Genomic DNA, 20923 nt, shown 5'->3' on the forward strand with positions numbered 1-20923 from the left:
TTGGCTTTGATATGTTAAGTTCGAGAGATCTGTTAGTATCTAAGTATAGATACTGCTGGGAGTTGGTTCTTCAATTGTGGGCTCAAGGGGAAAGGACTGAGCTAAAGATATAAATCTGTTACTCACTGACAGGTAAACCAGGAGACTACATAAAACAGATCATCCACAAAGTAATGCTGACTATGTGGACTTCTTAGATACCAAAAGACAGTGGAAGAATAGCCTCCAAGTTCTAAAAAAGTCAGTCACACTAGAGAAAAAGAATGATGAGCAGAAATAATATGGTCAAGATAAATTCAAAGAGACCAGCAATTACAATATATGTAAACAGATTAAACCCACTAATTAAAACTCAGATTGTCTGATTGGATTTCTTATTCTGTCCAGCTATGTGGTATACATAATAGATATACTTAACACAAATCCAGCCTCAAAATGTCACAGCTGTTCTCATGAAGGAAAGTGGATTCTCAGGGAAGAACAACCAAACAGTGTAAGCCTTGATGATGTTCCTCCTGAGATATCACATACAACTTCTGTACTCTAATTCCATTGACCAAAGCAAATCAGATGGCCAAGCCTAAAGTCTGTGAGGTAGGGTGTCACACCTCTAGGAAAAGGGTAGAGTGGGAGGAATAATTGGAAACTGACCATAGGTTCTGTTCTTTTTAGTAACAGCCCAAAAAATTAATGACAAAAAATATTAATTAACAGTCCAAAAAATAAGGTCATGCTAAATGGTCATTCAGAGGCCTATCAGGGCCCTGTACCATGTGGCTCTGATCCATAAGCCAGGCCCCATGCTGACATTGCAGCATCTATCTGTTTTTTCCATTCTTAGTAGGTGGTGTGAAAACATAAAGAAACATACATTGACTTAAAAAGTTCCTCCATGGAAAGGCCACATGGAACTTCTTACGTTACCTTGGCCAAAGCAAGTCGTAGAGCCAATCCTCTGTCCAGCAGAACAGTGATGCATATGGAGAGTCATGATAGGCTGGGGATTTGACTCAGTGGAAGAATGCTTGCCTAGCATGTGCAATGTCCTGGATTTAATCCTTAGTACTACAAAAAGATAGGGGCAGGATATTAGTGTATAGCAATACAGTCTATCACAATACATTCTCCACAATAATTATAACAAGATAATATTTCATGACAGAATAGCATAAATTTTAAAGTATGAAAAAAACAGATCTTGTTAAGATTGTAGGGATATGGGCATTATCATTCTATCTGCTGGTAGAATTCTAATTTTTTTTTTTTTAATATTTATTTTTTTTTTAGTTTTCAGTGGACACAACATCTTTGTTTGTATGTGGTGCTGAGGATCGAACCCAGGCCGCACGCATGCCAGGCGAGCGTGCTACCGCTTGAGCCACATCCCCAGCCCGAATTCTAATTATTATAACCATTCTGAAGAGAATATTTGACTAAATAAAACAGAAAACATATATCCCATATAACCATGTATTTCTACCCCTGCTAAAACTTACACATGTGTACAAGGAAATGTTTATAAGAATATTGGAACATTTTTAATAGCAGTTTTTCAAAATTTTAAAGAAGTAGGGCTGGTGATGTGGTTCAAGCGGTAACGCGCTCGCCTGGCATGCGCGGGGCGCTGGGTTCGATCCTCAGCACCACATAAAAAAGATGTTGTGTCCACCAAAAAATGACAAATAAATATTTAAAAATTCTCTCTCTCTCTCTCCTCTCTCTCTCTCTCTCTCTCTTTTTAAAAAAAAAATTTTAAAGAAGCAACCAAAATGTTTTCAGGAAATGAATAAATACATTTTAATACATCTATTAAAATGAAAAATTTAGAGCTATAATCACTGATGTAGATAAATCTACAACCTTTTTAAAAGGTTGTAGAGTAGTACATACAATATGATACCATTTATATAAAAATTTTAAAATTATTGGTTTTACATATGTATGTAATGAAAATAATGTTTTAAGGGAGTAAGTGTAAAATGGTAATCTTTTATAAAATAAATATAGAAATGACACGTAAAATAAATTCAGGCTAGTGCTAACCTTGGGAAGGGAGAGAGGGATTTAAAAGAGGATTTTTAATTCTTTTTTTTTTTTCCATTTAAAAACAATCTGAAGCAAGTAAAGTAAAATGTTAATGTATGCTAGATATGGGTGGTAAAAACATACATGTTTATTCTGCTCTCTATGTTTGGAAAAAAATATATATTATATGTGTCAGGGATTCACCTGGAGCACCCAGGTAGCAGCAGTAGCCTTCTCTATATCTTGAAGGACTTTAACATCATGATGGGTTTAGACAATTCAAAGAAGTTTTAGCTGAGTATTTAGGTTGAATAAGTTATGCTTTAAAGCTTCAAATTTGATGATTCTTATGTCTACTACACTGTTAGATTGCTGAAATATATCCTCCTGTAACTTCTCAAATTGTACTACATTGATATTTATTGAGTCTAACTCTGTTCTAACATATAACCATTTTAAATAAAATATGGTTTTAATTAAAAAAAAAAGGTTTTAATTTCAGAGCTACTCTATACCAGGGAAGCTCAGTTGGCAGATATAGGTAGTCAGACTTTTTTCTTTATAGGTAGTCAGAAATCATATTATAAAGGCACTTGTGTCTCAGTATTATAAATATCATGTTCTGTTACTTTCTGTATGAGGACACTTTTTTAGAGATGCTTTTGTGAACTAAGTTAACTCAGGCAGTTTTCAAATCCTCTTCCTTCTTAGAGGATTCTCTAACTTCAAACTCATGAAATTCTCCTTTCTTTTCAATGGTGTTTAGACTGGAATATCAGAAAAAAATCTATTCTGTTTTACTTCCTTCCCAACAGAAACAATTAGTTGCTCAAAAAATTCACATAGAAGAGAATGAGGACAGAGACACAGGACTAGAACAGAGACATAATAAAGAAGATCCAGACTGCATCAAAGCCAAGGTGCCCTTAGGGGACCTGGATCTGTATGATGGCACATACATAACTCTGGAGAGCAAAGACATCAGGTAAAGAGATTTTCTTTCCAAAAATAAAATTGTTTATTCCTAAGAGACTTTTCTCAAATCAGTAAGAAATTGTTTTTGTAATGAGATTCGGTTTCAATAACAGATGACTTTATTAAAATTAAAAAATTAAAAATACATACTATGTGTACAATTCTTATAAATCAATTAAAAAATATTTAATACTAAAGTAGAAAATTGAATATAGTTTAAAGAAGCAAATGGCCGGGCTGGGGATGTGGCTCAAGCAGTAGCGCGCTCGCCTGGCATGCGTGCAGCCTGGGTTCGATCCTCAGCACCACAAACAAACAAAGATGTTGTGTCCGCCGAGAACTAAAAAATAAATATTAAAAAAAATTCTCTCTCTCTCTCTCTCTTAAAAAAAAAAAGCAAATGGCCAATACATTTGGGGAAAAATGTTTCTTAGAAAAGATCAAACAATACAAATTAAAACATTTAGATAGATTTCATACCACATTAAAAATTATTAAATGGTAAAAATGTAGAAAAACTGTCAATGAAATTGTAAAGTAATTTAACACCCCTAGAAAGTGTTTAGCCCTATTATTTTTTTAAATGTCAGGATCTTAACATTTCTATAACCTACATAGTTTTTTCTAATTCCTGACCCTTTAATTTGAACTACCAAAATATTCAGCTCCTCATTCTGCTACGTGAAAAAGTACGAGTATTGATCAACATTGGTTTTAAGGTTGAGATGCCATGAGAACTTGGGGGAAATTTGACATTTCTTAAAAGTATTGTTTATTACAGCTTCCATTCACTTATTGCTTCTTGCTTTAGCCCTGAAGATTATATAGATACAGAATCTCCTGTCCCTCCAGACCCTGAGCAACCTGATTGCACTAAAATTCTAGAACTTCCCTATAGTATACATGCTTTTCAGCACTTGCGAGTAAGTAAACAACTTTTGGATTTTTTTTTTTTTTTTTTTTTGCATTTTTTTCTTTCTTTTGGCCTCTTGCTTAGAAAGACTATTTTTCTCCTCCCCAAAAGCTTTATAATTCTGCAAATATCTCTCGTTTCTTAAAATTTCTTCAAAATAAATGCTACAAGATATTGAATTACATGTGAACTTTTATGTCATACACTCTTTCACTGTGTTTCCCCCCCTCCCCGATTTTTTTTTTCTTTTCTGTAGGGTGTACAAGAGAGAATTAATCTTTCCGCACCTCTGTTACCTAAAGAAGATCCGGTCTTTACATATCTGTCTAAACGATTAGGACGGAGTATAGATGACATTGGCCACCTCATTCATGAAGGCTTACAGAAGGTAAGTAATAGTGACTCAAGAGTCAGGAGATTCTGACAATAGAAGAAATTTTCCTCTCAGAAAATAGCTGTCTGGGTTGGGGATGTGGCTCAAGCGGTAGCGCGCTCGCCTGGCATGCGTGCGGCCCGGGTTCGATCCTCAGCACCACATACCAACAAAGATGTTGTGTCCGCCGAGAATTGAAAAATAAATATTAAGAGCGGGTGAGGAGTCAGCGGGGCAATACGTGTAATCTGCAGCCATCCGTTTTTGGGGGTTGTGTCTCTCCACGCCGGGGGTCCCGAGATTCTCCTGCCGGCCGGATAGCAACCAGGGAGGGAAGCCGGGATGGTTTTAACCTAGCGTAGGGGCAGGCGAACCTGAGAGGGAATGAGAGGAGATTTGGGGACTCGAAAAGTCTTCAGCAATGTATTTTCCTGAAGAACCACCTGGAAACAACTGTGCTTATTAAAGTCTTTGTAGAGCTTTCAAAGTGCTCTCGGCCATTTTTGGACCCGAGTTCTCTGCAGGAATTTCCAGGCTCAAGCCAAAATGAAGTTCAATCCTTTTGTGACTTCTGACCGAAGCAAGAACCGCAAAAGGCATTTCAATGCACCTTCACACATTCGCAGGAAGATTATGTCTTCCCCTCTTTCCAAAGAGCTGAGACAAAAGTACAATGTTCGATCTATGCCCATCCGAAAGGATGATGAAGTTCAGGTTGTGCGAGGACATTATAAAGGTCAGCAGATTGGCAAAGTCGTCCAGGTTTACCGGAAGAAATATGGCATCTATATTGAACGGGTTCAGCGGGAAAAGGCTAATGGCACAACTGTCCATGTGGGCATTCACCCCAGCAAGGTGGTTATCACCAGGCTAAAATTGGACAAAGACCGCAAAAAGATCCTGGAACGGAAGGCCAAGTCTCGCCAAGTAGGAAAGGAAAAGGGCAAATATAAAGAAGAAACAATTGAGAAGATGCAGGAATAAAATAACCATATTTACAATTTGCATTAAAAACGCTAAAATGAAGATATTTTGTTTTATGTGTGGTACTTTGATGGTTTGGTTTCTTAGTGCCTTATCAGCCTTTGGATCTGTAAAGGGAAGTTTGGGTGATATTTGCTGTTCAAAAACTGGCCATCCATTTTACTTGTCACTCAATTGAGTTGGCCTTTGAACTTTGAGGATTAGTTCTTTCATAGTTGAGAAGTCCGTGAGGGTTTTTTTTTAAGTACTTAACAGTTTCCTGAAATCAGATGGTGGTTTTTTCACAGCAGGCACAGAAGCATTTGGTCTACATCATGGCTGCATTGGGCTCATCGGGAAGGCCTACAAAAGAAGCCAGCTGGGAATATTTATTCTTGAATTTGTCTTCCTTCTAATGGGCTGCCATAAGGATACAGCATATTTACTTATAAAAATTTATGTCTTTGGATAAAAAGTCTTAGAATAAAGAAGAGAAGCTGCTGTGACCAGTAAAAAAAAAAAAAAAAAAAAAAAGAAAAATAAATATTAAAAAAAATTCTTAAAAAAAAAAAAAGAAAAGAAAATAGCTGTCTTCTTGGATTGTCTAGAGGATGATTTTAAATTATGATTATATTGCTATAAACCATATATTTCAACAATAGGATAGATTGATTAGTTTTCCTTACCAGAAAGAGATACTAAAAAGTTTTATTTAAAAAAAAGACTTTTATTTTTTAAAAAGTCTTATTTATTTAATTCATGAAAAAGCAAATTTTAATCTAATATAATTAATAGGGTTTATAGGCTAGCTTATTTATATTGAGTGTAGAAAAAAAATAACATTGTTATATCTACACACAGTATATAGATTATTACTGTTCTCTGACACAGAAAATGAATCATGACCAGCAATAAAATTTTCTGTAATTTTCTTTTAAGGGAACATCTACTTTTAAAAAAATGAAATAGGGAATTATGTAACAGGACCCAGGAATTTAAATGTACCATTCAGGATAACATGTGGGAATTTAGATAGCAGTTTTTGCTCTTCTCTATGCCAAAGGAATATCATAAAATGTAGGTTAGTTTCTAAGCAGTATTAATTATAATGATATTAAATAAAATATATAATTGTAACATTTATATACAGCTTATTTAAATACACAGCACTGTGTATCAAGAAAAAGAGTGCATTTTTAATAGTGTGATTGTGGGGAATTGAAGGGTAATTGCATTTTTAAGGCTTTTTGTATACATGTCAGCTAGTCCCCCAGAAATGCTATAGTAATTTAACATTTCTATTGTTAACAGTGCTATGGAGTTAATATATAGAGTAACCAACAGTGAGTCCTGGCATTCTCTTTAATCTTTGCCAGCTTGTAAAAAGAAACTTTTACATGTCTTTCTCTTGTTGAAGTTATGTAGTTTACATACTTATTAGCAATTTCATATTTTTTCTTTATCTGTTTATATTTTTCTTTTATGTTTTATTTTAGATTTTTTGTGAGCTCTTTGTATATTAAAGGTATTAAACTTTGTTGTCATATGTATTGCAAATGTTTTTCACAGTTTATCTTAAATTTTGCTGATTTTTTTTTCCACAGAAGAAACTTAAAACTTTCTTTACTTATAAACTTACACTGAGCTTTTGATATGATCCAGTTTATTTTTAATATGTTTTTTTGTTTGTTTGTTTGTAGATGGACACAATACTTTTACTTTATTCATTTTTATGTGGTGGTGTTGAGGATCAAACCCAGTGCTTCACATGAGCAAGTCAAGCGCTCTACCACTGAGCTGCGACCCAGCCCCATGATCCAGTTTTTGACATGATGATGTTTTGACCTTTTTGTGGCTAAAATTCAGAATGTGTTTGAGGATGAAAAATCCCAGCCACAAAAGGAAAAGCCTATCTGAACTTCAGTTTAACTTGACTAACTAATATATTTAATCATAGACAAAAGATTTAATTTTTAACAGCTTGAAGGTTTGAATTGGATTCTAAACACACATAAGAAAGTAAAAAAAGAGAATTCATCTTCATGAAAGCATAAGCCTATTTGCTGTAGTTAGTACTTCCACTCAGATATTACATCAATATAAAACTTTGTCACATGTTAATTTTAGACATTTCATGTTAAAGCAATTTCCAAGTTGCTTAGAAATTTCTGAACAAGTGAATTTCTAAACTCCTGAAGTAGGGCCAGACAAGTTGTGGCCACTCAGTGGGTTTTCCAGTGCTATTTCTCCTCTAGGATGATGGCCTGGTGTTGGATGATCTCTGTATGAAGATCACACTTCTGTGCACTTGCAAGCTGATGATTAGAAGGCCCTTTGGACAGGAGTAGTTTTTTTTGTACCTGTCCTCTGCTTTGTTGTTGTTATAACTAGTCTTGCTCTTCATCTTGAATTTCAGAAGAACCAAAGTGTCAGTCGTGCTCATTCTGAACATTTATAATTCAAGAAACTGTCTTGAGTTTTATGTGATTGTAGTTTTTATTTGTTATCTCTAGAATTCTTCCTCGTGGGTACTCTATAACATGGCTTCATTTTACTGGAGAATAAAAAATGAACCATATCAGGTAGTGGAATGTGCCATGCGAGCACTTCACTTCTCTTCCAGGTAAGAGTGCTTTTTTTCTGGACTTCCTGATTCTCCACATTAATCAGGACTGTTAAAGAAGTAATACATAAGATAACAAGAAGCAGCATCATATTATACTATGCCCACTTGTTCCTTGTTCAAAGAAATTAGACTCAACACAAAAAATCACAGATGTCAAAAAGTTCAAAGTGATAATTATGTAATATACTTTTCATGTCCATTAAGGAAAAAAATATATATAATGTAGAAGTCCAGTGGTTCATTTGAGACATGAATGCAAGGACTGTGACTAGAGGAATTTTAATAACTTAAACTTAACTTTTCTTAAAGCAAATATAAGCCCTGAAGATGCTTTAAAATCATAAAATGTCTGTCACCTCTTATTTTGGGGGCCTAATTTGTAGCTGTTAGATTAAGTAAGCAAACCATCAAAAATTTTTAAATGAAGCATTATGATTATTTTCTCCACGTATTAGCATGCTTAAAGTGATATTTGGAGCCTGTGACTTCAAGTATCATTTTTCCTTGTCAAATAGTAATGCATAATCATGGAACACATGTTTCTTTCCTAACATCTAGTAACGTTTCTTCTCTTTTAGACAAAATAAAGACATTGCCCTGGTCAATTTGGCAAACGTTCTGCACAGAGCACACTTCTCTGCTGATGCTGCTGTTGTGGTCCATGCAGCTCTGGACGACAGTGACTTCTTCACCAGCTATTACACGTTGGGGAATATATATGCAGTAAATACTACTTTTGTTTCATGTGCCATACCTTTTGCTTTTTTTTTTTTTCCCCTCTCATAGTAGAATTTTTTTTCCCCTTCCACTTTCAGTCTAAACAATGGAAATGAAGACATTAGGGGGAAGGAAAAATCTTAATGCTGTATCAAGTACTAGCTTCTTGAAGGAAAAGAAATATAATTAAATTGATTAGAATTTTAAATTGTGCAGGCTGCACCTTTTACAGATAGCAATACCTTCCAACTACAGTATATACCTTCATACTGTGGAGATTTGATCATTGATCAAAACAATGTTCAATGTAGAGTGAGATGTAGGTTTGATTTCATAAACAATTAGGACATTTGAACAGGTACAACCAGGCCATGGCTAACATTTCTTCCCCCTGTGTGTGTATACATGTGTATGTTTTTATTTTTGTCTCTTCAGATGCTTGGAGAATATAACCACTCAGTGCTGTGTTATGACCATGCTTTGCAGGCCAAACCTGGGTTTGAGCAAGCTATAAAGAGGAAGCATGCTGTTCTATGTCAGCAAAAACTTGAACAGAAATTGGAGGCTCAACATAGGTAATTGGGAGAAAAAATTTTACTGAAGTACTAGCACCATAGACCCTTAGATTAGATTGTGTGGGGTAATATCACTATTAACTTGGTCATGAGAATTAAAAAATTACCTCTTCACTGAAAGTCTGCCCCTTTACTCCAAATCCAGTGATTTTACATAATTGATTCCAGAAACTAGAGAATGTTTTCAGTGAAGCTGTCATATAAATCTTTATAGTTTTGACCATGGTAGGATTACTGTTATGAACCTAGATGGGAGTGGGGAAGTTGGGGGATAGTCAGTAATGTCATTGTTATTTTTATGGAGTATACAATGTCAGTAAAATCACTTGTATGTGCAATATTTGATCTTTCTCCCCTTTGGCTCCAAGGGTTGGACTGTTGTTATGTTAGTTGAGAAACATTATTTGGCCCACATTTTAATAAGATTTGTGAGTTAAGTCATACAGCAATGGAATTGTTTTGTATTTGGTCTTTTCAGTATACTTATTAAAATATATGTTTGATTCCATAAATAACAAGACCAGTTGAGAAGCTTCACATAACCCAGAAGTGAATTGTTTATTTCTCAGATATATTAACCTTATGGCCTTTGAGTCTTACTTTGGTTATTAGAGAATTAAATGGAGACTTAGAACTTTTGTATTTGCTTATTTTCCAGTCTACTTAAAACATAATGTAGTGAAAAGGGAAGAATGATAGCTTGCTTATTTGTAACAGACTTCCATTACACCTGTTCAGAACTTGCCCTGGCTGTTTCTGCCAGTAATATGCTCTTAATTATTGTATTGACTCTCTTCCACAATCTTTAGAGCTCCTAAAATCTCCATATGTTGCAGTGTGATAGGTAATAATAAGGTTTGGGTGACTAAATGTTACCAGGCAGTTAACTTAGTGAAATCAGGTAGTGAAGAATATTTCTAAGCAAAGTTTTCTTTGCCCGCCCCCCCCCACCCCCCATAAACTCTGTGAACCAAGGAGCTAGAGTGTGAGAGCAGGATAGTATGGCCCTGAATCTTACCTGACTTTAGGCAGAATGAAAAGAAAAAGGGAAGAGGAGAAGAGGACTCTGGAAAAGGCTTTGAATGTCAGTGGAACCAATGAAAATTTTGTGGAGGGAAATATAGTTATTAAATATGTAAAAAGATGTATGTCATATTATATATGTGTAGTATATTTTGATTTGTTATATGGTGTTTAAATTTTATCTTTTTTGAACCATATACATTATTTAAATTATTTAGTTATTTTGTGGTGCTGGGAATCAAATCCAGGGCCTTGCACTTGCCAGGCAAGCATTATACCAATGAGCTGCATCCCCAGGCCTAAATTTTAGCCAGTGTATAAAAATTGTACATATTTATGGGTATGCGGTCCCCAAGTTCTAATATGAGAATAACATTTATTTAGCCCTGTGAAGTTTTAATACATGTATGCATTCTGTAATGTTTTTAAATCAACATAAACATCTATATCTCTGCTGTAAAGACACAGTAAACATTTATGGAGATAATTGTTTCTTAGCTTAGACAGCTGGGTGGATGGCAGTGCTACTTTGCTACAGAAAAAGAGAACATCAGAGGAAGATGCAGGTTTTAGAGAAAGTTTGGTTTGGGAAGGATCTACAGTGGGCTCACACCAGCTGTTCTCTAGCCTGGTCTCCCTGAGGATCTGTGTCCTTGGCCAGGCACCATGAACAAGACAGTGTGATTTTCTTTTATTGTATGGTGTTGGCGATCAAACTCCGGGCCTCATGCATGCTAGACAAACAATCTTCCACTAATCCACATCCCCAGCCCATGTAATGCGTTCTTTATGGCATCTTCAAAGTCCAGCAAACCATTCAATGTTATGGTGGCTGTATTTAAGGGAAAAATATTGCACTCATGTTTTTGTCCCAAAGTTCTAATAAAAGAATAGCATTTATTTTGCCCTGTTATTCTTGAAATTGTGGTACAGGTTTAACATTAAATGCAAGGAAAAAACTAGTAATTATTGCTGAGAACCAGAAAATATATGCATTTAAGTAAGTTTTTGAAATTTATTATTTTTTAAATTTTTTAAAAATGATATTAAATGTTATTAAAAAATGTTAAGATCCCTCCAGCGAACACTTAATGAGTTAAAAGAGTATCAGAAACAGCATGACCACTACTTGAGACAGCAGGAAATCCTAGAAAAACACAAGCTGATTCAAGAAGAGCAAATCTTAAGAAATATCATCCATGAGACTCAGATGGCAAAAGAGGCACAGTTAGGTAAGTAGAAGGCAGGTTGGGCAATTCTTTTTTTTTTTTTTTTAAATTGAACCCAGGGACACTTAACCACTGAGCCACATCCCTAGCCTTTTTTTGAATTTTATTTGCAGACAGGGTCTCTCTGAGTTGCTAAGGCTGGCTTTCACCTCAAGATCCTCCTGCTTCAGCTTCCCAAACTGCTGTGATTATAGGTGTGCAGCACTATGCCCAGCCAGGAAATTCATTTCTAGAAGACTACATTGTAGTTTCTGTGCAGCCTTAAAACAGTGTAGAGCTGACTTTCCTAGATCTCCTCTGTGGCTAATACTGGCAGGAAGGCTAACTTTTTTTTTTTCCCTATTGCTCCCTTAAAAACAAGCATTATTTTAGAAATAAGATTTTAGACTAGAATTTGTTTCAGGCAGGATTTTGTTCCCCCTCATTTTGAGACAGGGTCTCACTGAATTGCTCAGGGCTTCACTAATTGTTGAGGCTGCCCTCAAACTTGTGATTGTCTGCCTCAGTCTCCCAGCTTGGATTACAGGTATACACCACCACACCTAGCTTCAGGCAGGATTTCTTAACCTGGCTGAATGGATTAGATTGAGTGGGGTCTGAAATCATCTCCAAAATCACATGTAGAATTGTTTATGTGTATAATTGGGGGAGAAGATGGTATATAGATTTTATTAAACTCTCTTAAAGACTTTTTAATCCAAAAAAAAATATCTTCTAGGAGAACTTGGGTTGGTGGGAGATTACTGATTTCTTTATATCCAAAATGTTTTTGTCTTATCAAATCCCAAGGGAGTAGATCTGACAACTGGACACCAGAGAATAAATTAATAGAATACCTTAAATTCCATCCTCCTACCTTGATTAATGCATTGGTCTGGAAAGTTCTTAACCTTTGAACCTTAGCTGTGACCACTTTTAGAACATTTTACAACCCACCTAACAGGTTTTCTCTGCTATTTTGAGTGTAAAGAATATGATAGTCTTTAAGATTATTTACTGCTCAGTATATACTCAAAGGCAACCAGTGCTTTTATATATAAATTTGAAACTAAATCAGGAGGCATATAAGCTAAATTCTCTCCAGAGAGATGGCCAAAGTTTCTTGAAACTATGTAATCAATGGATTTTACAATTATATTTTCTGGAAATTATTTTTTATATCAGTTATGATATAGAGGAACCCCCTTATTTTATATGTGGAGAAACTGGGACTTCTGTAGAATGCATTAATGAACTGTTAATGAATATTTCTCTATATAAGTACTCCAAGAAAGTAAGTACTCTAGTAAGTTCTGAGGAACACAGAGTTGAAACTAAATGGCTTGGACCAAGACAAAGATGTTGGCATTGCTGACCATGCTCGTCATTTATGTAACTTCTCTCTTATTCCAGGAAATCATCAGATATGCCGTCTAGTCAACCAGCAGCACAGTTTACATTGCCAGTGGGACCAACCCGTACGCTACCATCGAGGAGATATCTTTGAAAATGTGGACTATGTTCAGGTCTTTTTCTTGGTCTCTTCTAATTCTTACTAACTTTTGCATATCTGAAAATAATACTATTTTCCTCCCTTGGTTTCTTGTACATGTGATCCCTAAAATTTGTGCTTGTCATTTAAATCTTTAAGGTTTTGAGTGTCTCTGTGTTTATGAAGTCAGATTTTGTTCTTAGTACTCAGTTACTCCATGGATGACATTCTGTTTCCCAAAATACAGTCTGTATGTATGTATGTGTAGGTATTTTATTCTTTTCTCCTTTACATGGGACCTAGAATTGGGTAGGTATATGATTTAACTTGAAGCTTTTGTCTCCCCTCTTAACCTTAAGAGTAAGACATACTTAAGAGTAAGACCATACCCTTTGCCAAAATCATCAGTCCAGTTAGGTTGCCTAAACCAAAAACATCAACAGAACAGTCATTATCAATAGAAGGATTTATTCAGTACCATGGCTAAGTATGTGCTTTCTCTCATCTTTATGTCTCTGTGTACACACACACACACAAATACACATACATGTACATAAACACACATATACACACCATCCTAGTCTGTCTAATTAAGAAGAAATAATACATAGATGTAATGGTACTAAATAGTATGTAACTGTTGCTGTGTGACATAGGAAGTAAGTATATCCAGAATGCCAGGTACCATTAAAAAAGAATATTGGAAATAAAACAACACTTTAATCCTAGATACAATGCATCATGTCCTAATCATAGATTAGAAATTTCCAGAGATAAGCAGTTAAAATAAGTCAGGAAAGCAAATCACAAAAAAAAAGCCCTTTAATCTTAAAAAATTCATATAACATTATAAAGAGTAAGAAGCAAAAATTAATTGGGCATTTAAGTGGAAAATATTAACATAAACCAAAAGCTTCATAAGAGTTTTATAAACCAATTCCTAGCAATATCCCATGTTTGGTTTTCAAGAAAAGGATTAAGAAAAGCTAGATTCATACTCTCTGGGATTCTATCTAGCTCCCTGTCTTAAATCCAGGCATTTAAAAGGAATATTTAGAATGAAATTGATTGAAACCCAGTGTAACTTTTGGATATCTTGATGTTCTTAAGAGTGCATTGCATCAGTGTAGCTTCCAACATTCTATTTTCATATAATCATATCACTACTATATAATAGAAGAATTTATTTCTAAAATAAAGACCAAGGACTTCAAATTTGTCATTTTCTTTCTTTTTTCTCACATTTTTCCTATCCCGTTCCATCCCCAGTCCTGTTCTTTGTATCAGAGTTTCAGAAATATATAAGAACTACAGAATCTTACATCATACATTGTTTTACCTTGGTTTGGAGGAAGATTATGTATGTTTATGTTCTTTCATTTCCTAACTTCCTCTTCTACCTGTAAGGTTGGTTTTTGGAATTGATTAATAATAATCTTTAATCTCTGACAGCTATATTAAACATTTAGGAATGCTTTCTAAAGCTTCCTTGCTTCTATCCATAGCACCGTAATTTTATAGAGTAGTAATCATTTTAGTCTCTGCAGGGGACAGGAATAATGAACCAGATTTCTAAATTAGTTGATCATTAATTTTAAAAGACTAAAGCATAAAAAGGAAGCAAAGGGAGGGACAGGAAAACAATCATACTATCTTTCTGATATTTCAACAGCACAGCTGATTGAAAGTTGTTAATTGCATTATCCTTGAGAGAATACTATTGGGGTAGTTCTTACAATTAAAAGATCTGATTGCTTTACTGCTGACCTACTTTCTGATGTCCTAGTTGTGAATATCTACTAGATTCCTCAGTATGAGTTAAATCTTGGTCATAATTCTCTTTCCACTCACAATTGGATTGACTTTCTTTTCATTTTCTAGTTTGGTGAGGATTCATCAACCTCTAGTATGATGTCTGTGAACTTTGATGTTCCGGCAAATCAGAGTGATATCAGAGATTTGGTCAAGTCTTCTCCTGTAGCCCATTCTATTCTATGGATCTGGGGTCGGGACTCGGATGCCTATAGGGTAAGTTAGTAGAGGATAATAACAGGTTTTCTCCTACAGACAGTAGTGGCCCTCAACCTCAGTGATTAATATGATCCATATCACTATTTGGATTAGTGCAGCAAGCATTTATTAAACTTCTATGAGTTTATAGAAGTTTAATGGAAGGCAATCTGCTAGGTAGTAGGTAAGGAAGATACAGGCTCAGCCTCAAGGTCTTCCCAATAAAGTTGTTATAAACTTCATATATTTAATCAGCATTCTTTTATTGAATTCCCAGCTGTATGCCAGGCTAGTACTAGGAACATAGTAGACAAGCTCCTTGTCTTATATTCTATTGAGAAATACATGTAATAAACAATTTGATAATTGGGGTTGTGGCTCAGTGGTAGAGCACTCACCTAGCACATTCGAGGCCCTGGGTTCAATCCTCAGCACCACATAAAAATAAATAAAGGATAAAAAAAAATATGTATTTATTTGTAAGCTAGCTATGAATAGTTGTATGTCAGTTGATTGCAATACCAACATATAAGGATGGAGACCATGTTGTTTTTATTCACTATTAAATTTTCAGAATTTAATTGAGTATTATAACAGTACAATAAATTTGGTTTAATTATATATATTACAAACTTCTCAAAGCTTGTTAGCTTCAGGATATAAGTTTTGTAGGATTCTGGTATAATTGTTTATATTTAGAAAAATGAACATATTTAACAAATCAAAAAAGAATTATTAAAGTTTGGCATTGGCAAAGAAAAATAGCTTTCTAAGCCAATTTTATAGGCATATGTATGTTTTCAGGTACTGTACCTCATATTGACTTAAAAAGAAAACTTGCCTATTATTTCAGGAAGTCCATAGATAGGACAAACTTCAGGTTTGGTTGACTCGGTGGCCCAGTGATGTCACCAGTGGCTCATTCCTTTCCATTCTTTCATTCTTCAATATACAGTATTGTTTTCATCCCAAAACTTATTTTCCTCATGGTCATAAGATGACAGCCAACAGCAACTGGAACCACACACTTTTTTGTTTACACGTAACATAAAAAACTAAGACTTGTTTTTCTTTCCCAGAGACCCCAAGCAAACTTCTCCTGTGACATATTGGCTCAACTGGTTTAGGCCTGCCCAACCCTGAACCAGTGTGTGGTGAAGTAGGTGGAATGACTGGTTTAGACTAATAAACCACAGTAGAAGGAACATTATAGAATCTACCACTGTATAGATGTCTTAACATATTACATTTCTGTTCAGTTATCCTATTATACCTAAATTCCTCTAATAGTTCACTTTGTATGTTGAAATATTGACTCCAAAGAAATTTATGAGAAGCTTTGTTTATTTCTTAGGACAAGCAGCATATCCTGTGGCCCAAAAGAGCAGATTGTACAGAAAGCTACCCTAGAGTCCCTGTTGGTGGGGAATTGCCAACATATTTTCTGCCTCCAGAGAACAAAGGACTCAGGCAAGTGCTGATGGATTTGGCAAAGCACCTGATTCTGCATGATTGTCATCCGGCGGTTCTTTGAGAGCACCGGCCTTGGACTTGAAAGGTTAAGTCTTTATCTTGAACTCACCCAAACTTTGAAAATGTGAATCTTGTTCCTTTTTCTTGTGCCAGGATCCACGAACTCAACAGTGATGATTATTCTTCAGAAGAAGAGGCCCAAACCCCTGACTGTTCCATAACTGACTTCAGAAAAAGCCACACTCTGTCCTACTTAGTCAAAGAATTAGAGGTCCGCATGGATCTGAAAGCCAAAATACCAGATGACCATGCACGAAAAGTAAGGCTCACTTAGGCTGGTGTTTATTGCCGTCCATTCTGGGTAACTTCAGAAGCCTCTTAGATGGAACAAAAATTTGAGAGAAGGCAGTTGTTGAGCTTTAAGTTTATAAAACGGAAGGATAAAGTTAGAGAATTAAGGAAATGACTGAGAAGTAAGTCTTATATTAAAGGAGTGGCAGGAGAGGTTCCTTGGGGTTGTTGTTTCATAGACCACCTAAGCACTCTTTATCCTCTAACCCAGAGGGTTCCAAAGATGAACAACACAGAACTTGCATCTTACCCAGTGGAGGCCATTCCGATCACTTCAGTTTAGCTTTGCATCCTCAAACCTACAGAAGTTTATATAAATTGAAAGCTTGAAGGTTCTGTTTCCCTGATCTTATTATCAACTCTTCTTCAGCCCTATATGAGGTTCTTAGGAATCTGTATCAACTTAATAACTACTCTGCAAAATCATGAATAAGTTCATTCTGTTTTCTTTAATTTCTAACAGTTATATATGACTAGGAATGTTTATAACCACTCTGCAAAATCATGAATAAGTTCATTCTATTTTCTTTAATTCCTAATAGTTATATATGACGAGGAATGTTTTATTACTGAATGTGGATTACTATATTAGATACCATTCCATAAATATAATTGAAATAATTACCTTTTTAATAGAAAAAACAGACTATTACCTCTACCTTTTGAAAAAGTTTAATTTCAAAACTATAAGCAGTTACTACTTAAATTCAGCAAACATTTATTGAGGCTAAAAATACCATTTGCATGGTACTATTTTGGGTGTTTGAATGCAAAGATAAGTAGACCATGATCTTTGGCTTTAGAATTCCTCAGAGTTACACCAGTACTACAAGAACATAGATTAACTGGGGATCTGGTACTTTCCAACCAGAGAAGATAGCAGATTTTTATCACATCAGATGTTGCCTGTTAACTTCTGAATAATTTCTCATTGGGTTCTAGATGCTCAGGTTGACTTTAATGGGATATGGTAATTGCCATGTGATTAAGGGTGTGTGTACATACATGTGAGCAGGTCAGCAACTGTTCTTGTAACAATGACTTCATGTTTTATATGTGAGTATAAATACCTGTTCAAAGTAGTTGCTCCCTAGGACCTCAAATAAAAACTGCCAGGCATAGAAATTCTTTTCAAATGTCTTCCCTGTTATTTTCAATTGAGTCAGTCTTTCTTTTGAATTTTTCAGATATTGCTTTCCCGTATTAATAACTATACTATCCCAGAAGAAGAAATTGGGTCTTTCTTATTTCATGCTATTAATAAGGTGAGTCATTTAATTTGAATGCTTAGTAATTGTAGTTAAAAGTTAAAATGTACTTATAAAAGATCCAATTTGGAACATCTACCGTATTTTTGCACTAAATGAAGTATTCTGGTGTTTTCAGCCAAATGCTCCCGTCTGGCTCATACTCAATGAAGCTGGACTCTACTGGAGAGCAGTAGGAAATAGCACTTTTGCTATTGCCTGTCTCCAGAGGGCTTTGAATTTAGCTCCGCTTCAGTACCAGGACATTCCTCTTGTCAACTTAGCCAACCTTTTGATTCACTATGGACTTCATCTTGATGCTACTAAGCTGCTACTTCAAGCTTTGGCCATCAATAGTTCTGAGGTAAGGTTTTTTTACTTAATTTATTTGTAGCTCCATATGCTATGTAGGATAATTCAGTTTTAGAGTACAATTTGTGTTTTTCTAGGAAAGGCATAAAAATTTCATATTTTGTTTTTCAGTGTAAAATTTTACATATTTCAAGAGATATAAAGTATTTTTGTTTTAAATTTTAAATGAGTGAAATTTTTAGAAACTTATATTTAAATAAGAATGATATCTATAGAAATATATTGCCATTTTTTTGTGTCAGTCTGAAAACACCTGTTCTTATTTTATCCTACTCGTCACAGTATGCATACTGCTAAATATTATACTATTTTAAAGCTTTAATTTGTATATATACTTATACCATCCAAACCAGAGCACAGCTTAAAGGTTGTTTTGACAAGAATAAATAGGAAGATTAATATTCATGTCCTGAGCCTCCCACATGAAGTCAGTTCATGGTGCTTTTTGTTATTTACTCTACAGTTCCTACTTTACAGTAGACCACTTTTCTTTTGCTTGTTTTGCTGTTATGTATACCTAATTAAAATAAATCAATTAATTTTAAAAAAGTGTATTCCAAAACTAATATTTTTTAAGTTTGAGAAAAAAATTAATTCCTAATAAATGTTTTCTTGAGTTACATAAATTTACAACTGGACTTTAAACAAAAGTTACAATCTCTGTATACAAATTTATTGCTGGACTTTAAGCAAAAGTTCACAATCTCCATACTGTAAAGCCGGTAAAGTTGCCAATTTGTACATGTAGTATTTTATCTAATGCTTAACAGGTGCCAATACCGACGTTATAGGTATGCATATGGTGTGAGATGTGAAGAAGTAGGCGTTCAGATGGAAAGCTCAGCACAGCCATGTGCCCATGATCCTCCTTCTGCTTCACTTTCTATTGCTGCCAGCTAAAGCAGCAAGGCAATTTTGGTTTTTTTGGTTTTGTTTGGTTTGTTTTAAGAGAAAGGAGCTTTCTTAGAGCTTAGTTGGCTTTTTATATTTAAAATAACATTAACATTTTAGTTATTAAATGCTGTAGTACTGCAAAAAGAATAAAAAGATAAATCAGTGGATTGGTGGGCACACCAAAAATATACCTTAACCAGCACCCCTCCCCAGCTGTCGGCATTTATAAACACTGACTTGTAAGCCTGTCTGCTGTGCACATATTCCACAGTATTGCAACTTTATGGTACAGGTGAACTTTAAGGCCTATTATGTTTAAGTATTTATTGCTACATAGTTTTGACATTAAAAAATGGTAGTATATTTCTATAGATATCATTGTTATTTAAATATGTTTCTTATAAATATAAATTTCTAAAAATTTCACTCATTTAAAATTTAAAACACAAATTAATAAAACAAAAATACTTATGTCTCTTGAAATATGTAAAATTTTACACTGAAAAAAAAATATGTCTTGTTAGTTTTCATGAATGGAGATGATGCAGCTTATTCCTTAGGCTGCTGACAGTACTTGGCTATTATCAGCAATGGTTTCCTACAAAAGGCGTTTTCTGTATTGCAGCAAAGATTGCTAGCAGTGGAACTACTAAGTCACTAAGAATGAATATTTTTATAGTTATGGTACAAAATGCCCAATAGTGCACCAAAAAATTGGGGCAAATAAAATGTTGTCATGATTAGAATTTTTACCTATTTTTCCTCACCTGAATTGGACAGTTGAAATAGCTGCTAACTTTTCTTGACTCTTTACTAGAGCTACATACCATACTAAGCAAGAGCTCATTTAGCCATCACAACAATCAAGATAGGATTTTCCCCTTTGATAGATAAGGAAACTATAAGAGTTAAATATACAGAAAAATAATGAGATTTACCAAAAGTCAGAGAGCTTGAATTTGAACTCAAGAGAGATTGGCCACAGAACTCACAGTTGTTGTTAGTGATATTACACTGCCTCTGGGTTAACATTTAGAAAGCAAGTTTACTTGTTTCAAAATGTCACTCCTCTGTTGTAACATAAAATTTTTATATTTTTAAAGTAAAAGATTGTGTAGACATTTTGCTCATTTTGTTAGAATTTGTTTTTTTTTTAATTTGTGTGAATTGTACAACAAAGTCTAGTTCCATCTGTTACATGTTAAAATATGTTCTCTTTGCCTTTTTAATCTTAGCTCTTAAAAATTACCCTTAAACTTGTCAGTCTCCTCAATTTTTATTTCTATTGTTAGATGTAAAGTGTTCTCACAAGAAATTGGAAAAAAATAATTCTATTGTTTTTGTTTTCTATGACTTGATCCTTATTTACTAACTAAATGTATGCCAACCTTATGGCTACTACTAACTCTTGTGTACTCAAAAGAAAATGAGTATTAATATTGACTATTAAAAGACATTTACACAAATATTCATAGTAGTTTTATTCATATTGGCCAGAAGCTGGAAAGTGCCTAAATGCCTGTCAGCAAAATGGATGAATAACTATGGTATATTCATACAATGGGACATTATGCATCAATTGGAAAATATCAAAAAAGAATGAACTACTGATACACAAACATGAATCAGTTTTAAACTAAAAGAAGCTACAAAAGGATACATGTTATATATACATATAAGAGAATA

The 20923-nt window shown here is 34.5% G+C and overlaps 2 protein-coding genes across 4 annotated transcripts in view; both read left to right on the forward strand.

The window, feature by feature from the left end:
- The window catches only part of Ttc17 (tetratricopeptide repeat domain 17), a 119678-nt gene that overhangs the window by 26285 nt on the left and 72470 nt on the right, over positions 1–20923 (forward strand). For all 3 annotated transcript variants that reach the window (XM_058583407.1, XM_046456284.2, XM_046456292.2), the window contains exons 3-15: positions 2841–3010; positions 3812–3923; positions 4170–4301; positions 7763–7872; positions 8454–8598; positions 9028–9167; positions 11262–11422; positions 12812–12924; positions 14772–14918; positions 16255–16370; positions 16527–16692; positions 17912–17989; positions 18111–18335. In XM_058583407.1, the coding sequence (XP_058439390.1) occupies positions 2841–3010; positions 3812–3923; positions 4170–4301; positions 7763–7872; positions 8454–8598; positions 9028–9167; positions 11262–11422; positions 12812–12924; positions 14772–14918; positions 16255–16370; positions 16527–16692; positions 17912–17989; positions 18111–18335 (1815 nt within the window). The remainder of the gene's footprint in view (positions 1–2840; positions 3011–3811; positions 3924–4169; positions 4302–7762; positions 7873–8453; positions 8599–9027; positions 9168–11261; positions 11423–12811; positions 12925–14771; positions 14919–16254; positions 16371–16526; positions 16693–17911; positions 17990–18110; positions 18336–20923) is intronic.
- On the forward strand, positions 4502–5312 carry LOC124100715 (large ribosomal subunit protein uL24-like). Its single transcript, XM_046456319.2, has 2 exons — positions 4502–4527; positions 4828–5312. Exon 2 carries the CDS (start codon positions 4833–4835, stop codon positions 5268–5270), a length of 438 nt encoding a protein of 145 aa, XP_046312275.1. The 5' UTR covers positions 4502–4527; positions 4828–4832; the 3' UTR covers positions 5271–5312.

This window comes from Marmota monax, unplaced genomic scaffold (genome assembly GCF_021218885.2).
Source record: "Marmota monax isolate L192 unplaced genomic scaffold, Marmota_monax_Labrador192_F-V1.1 WCK01_AAM20220418_F8-fsc00047, whole genome shotgun sequence".
Lineage (NCBI taxonomy): Eukaryota > Metazoa > Chordata > Mammalia > Rodentia > Sciuridae > Marmota > Marmota monax.

Excerpts from the sequence above, each read along its gene's own strand:
- LOC124100715 (XM_046456319.2), top strand. The coding sequence starts at position 4,833 with ATGAAGTTCAATCCTTTTGTGACTTCTGACCGAAGCAAGAACCGCAAA.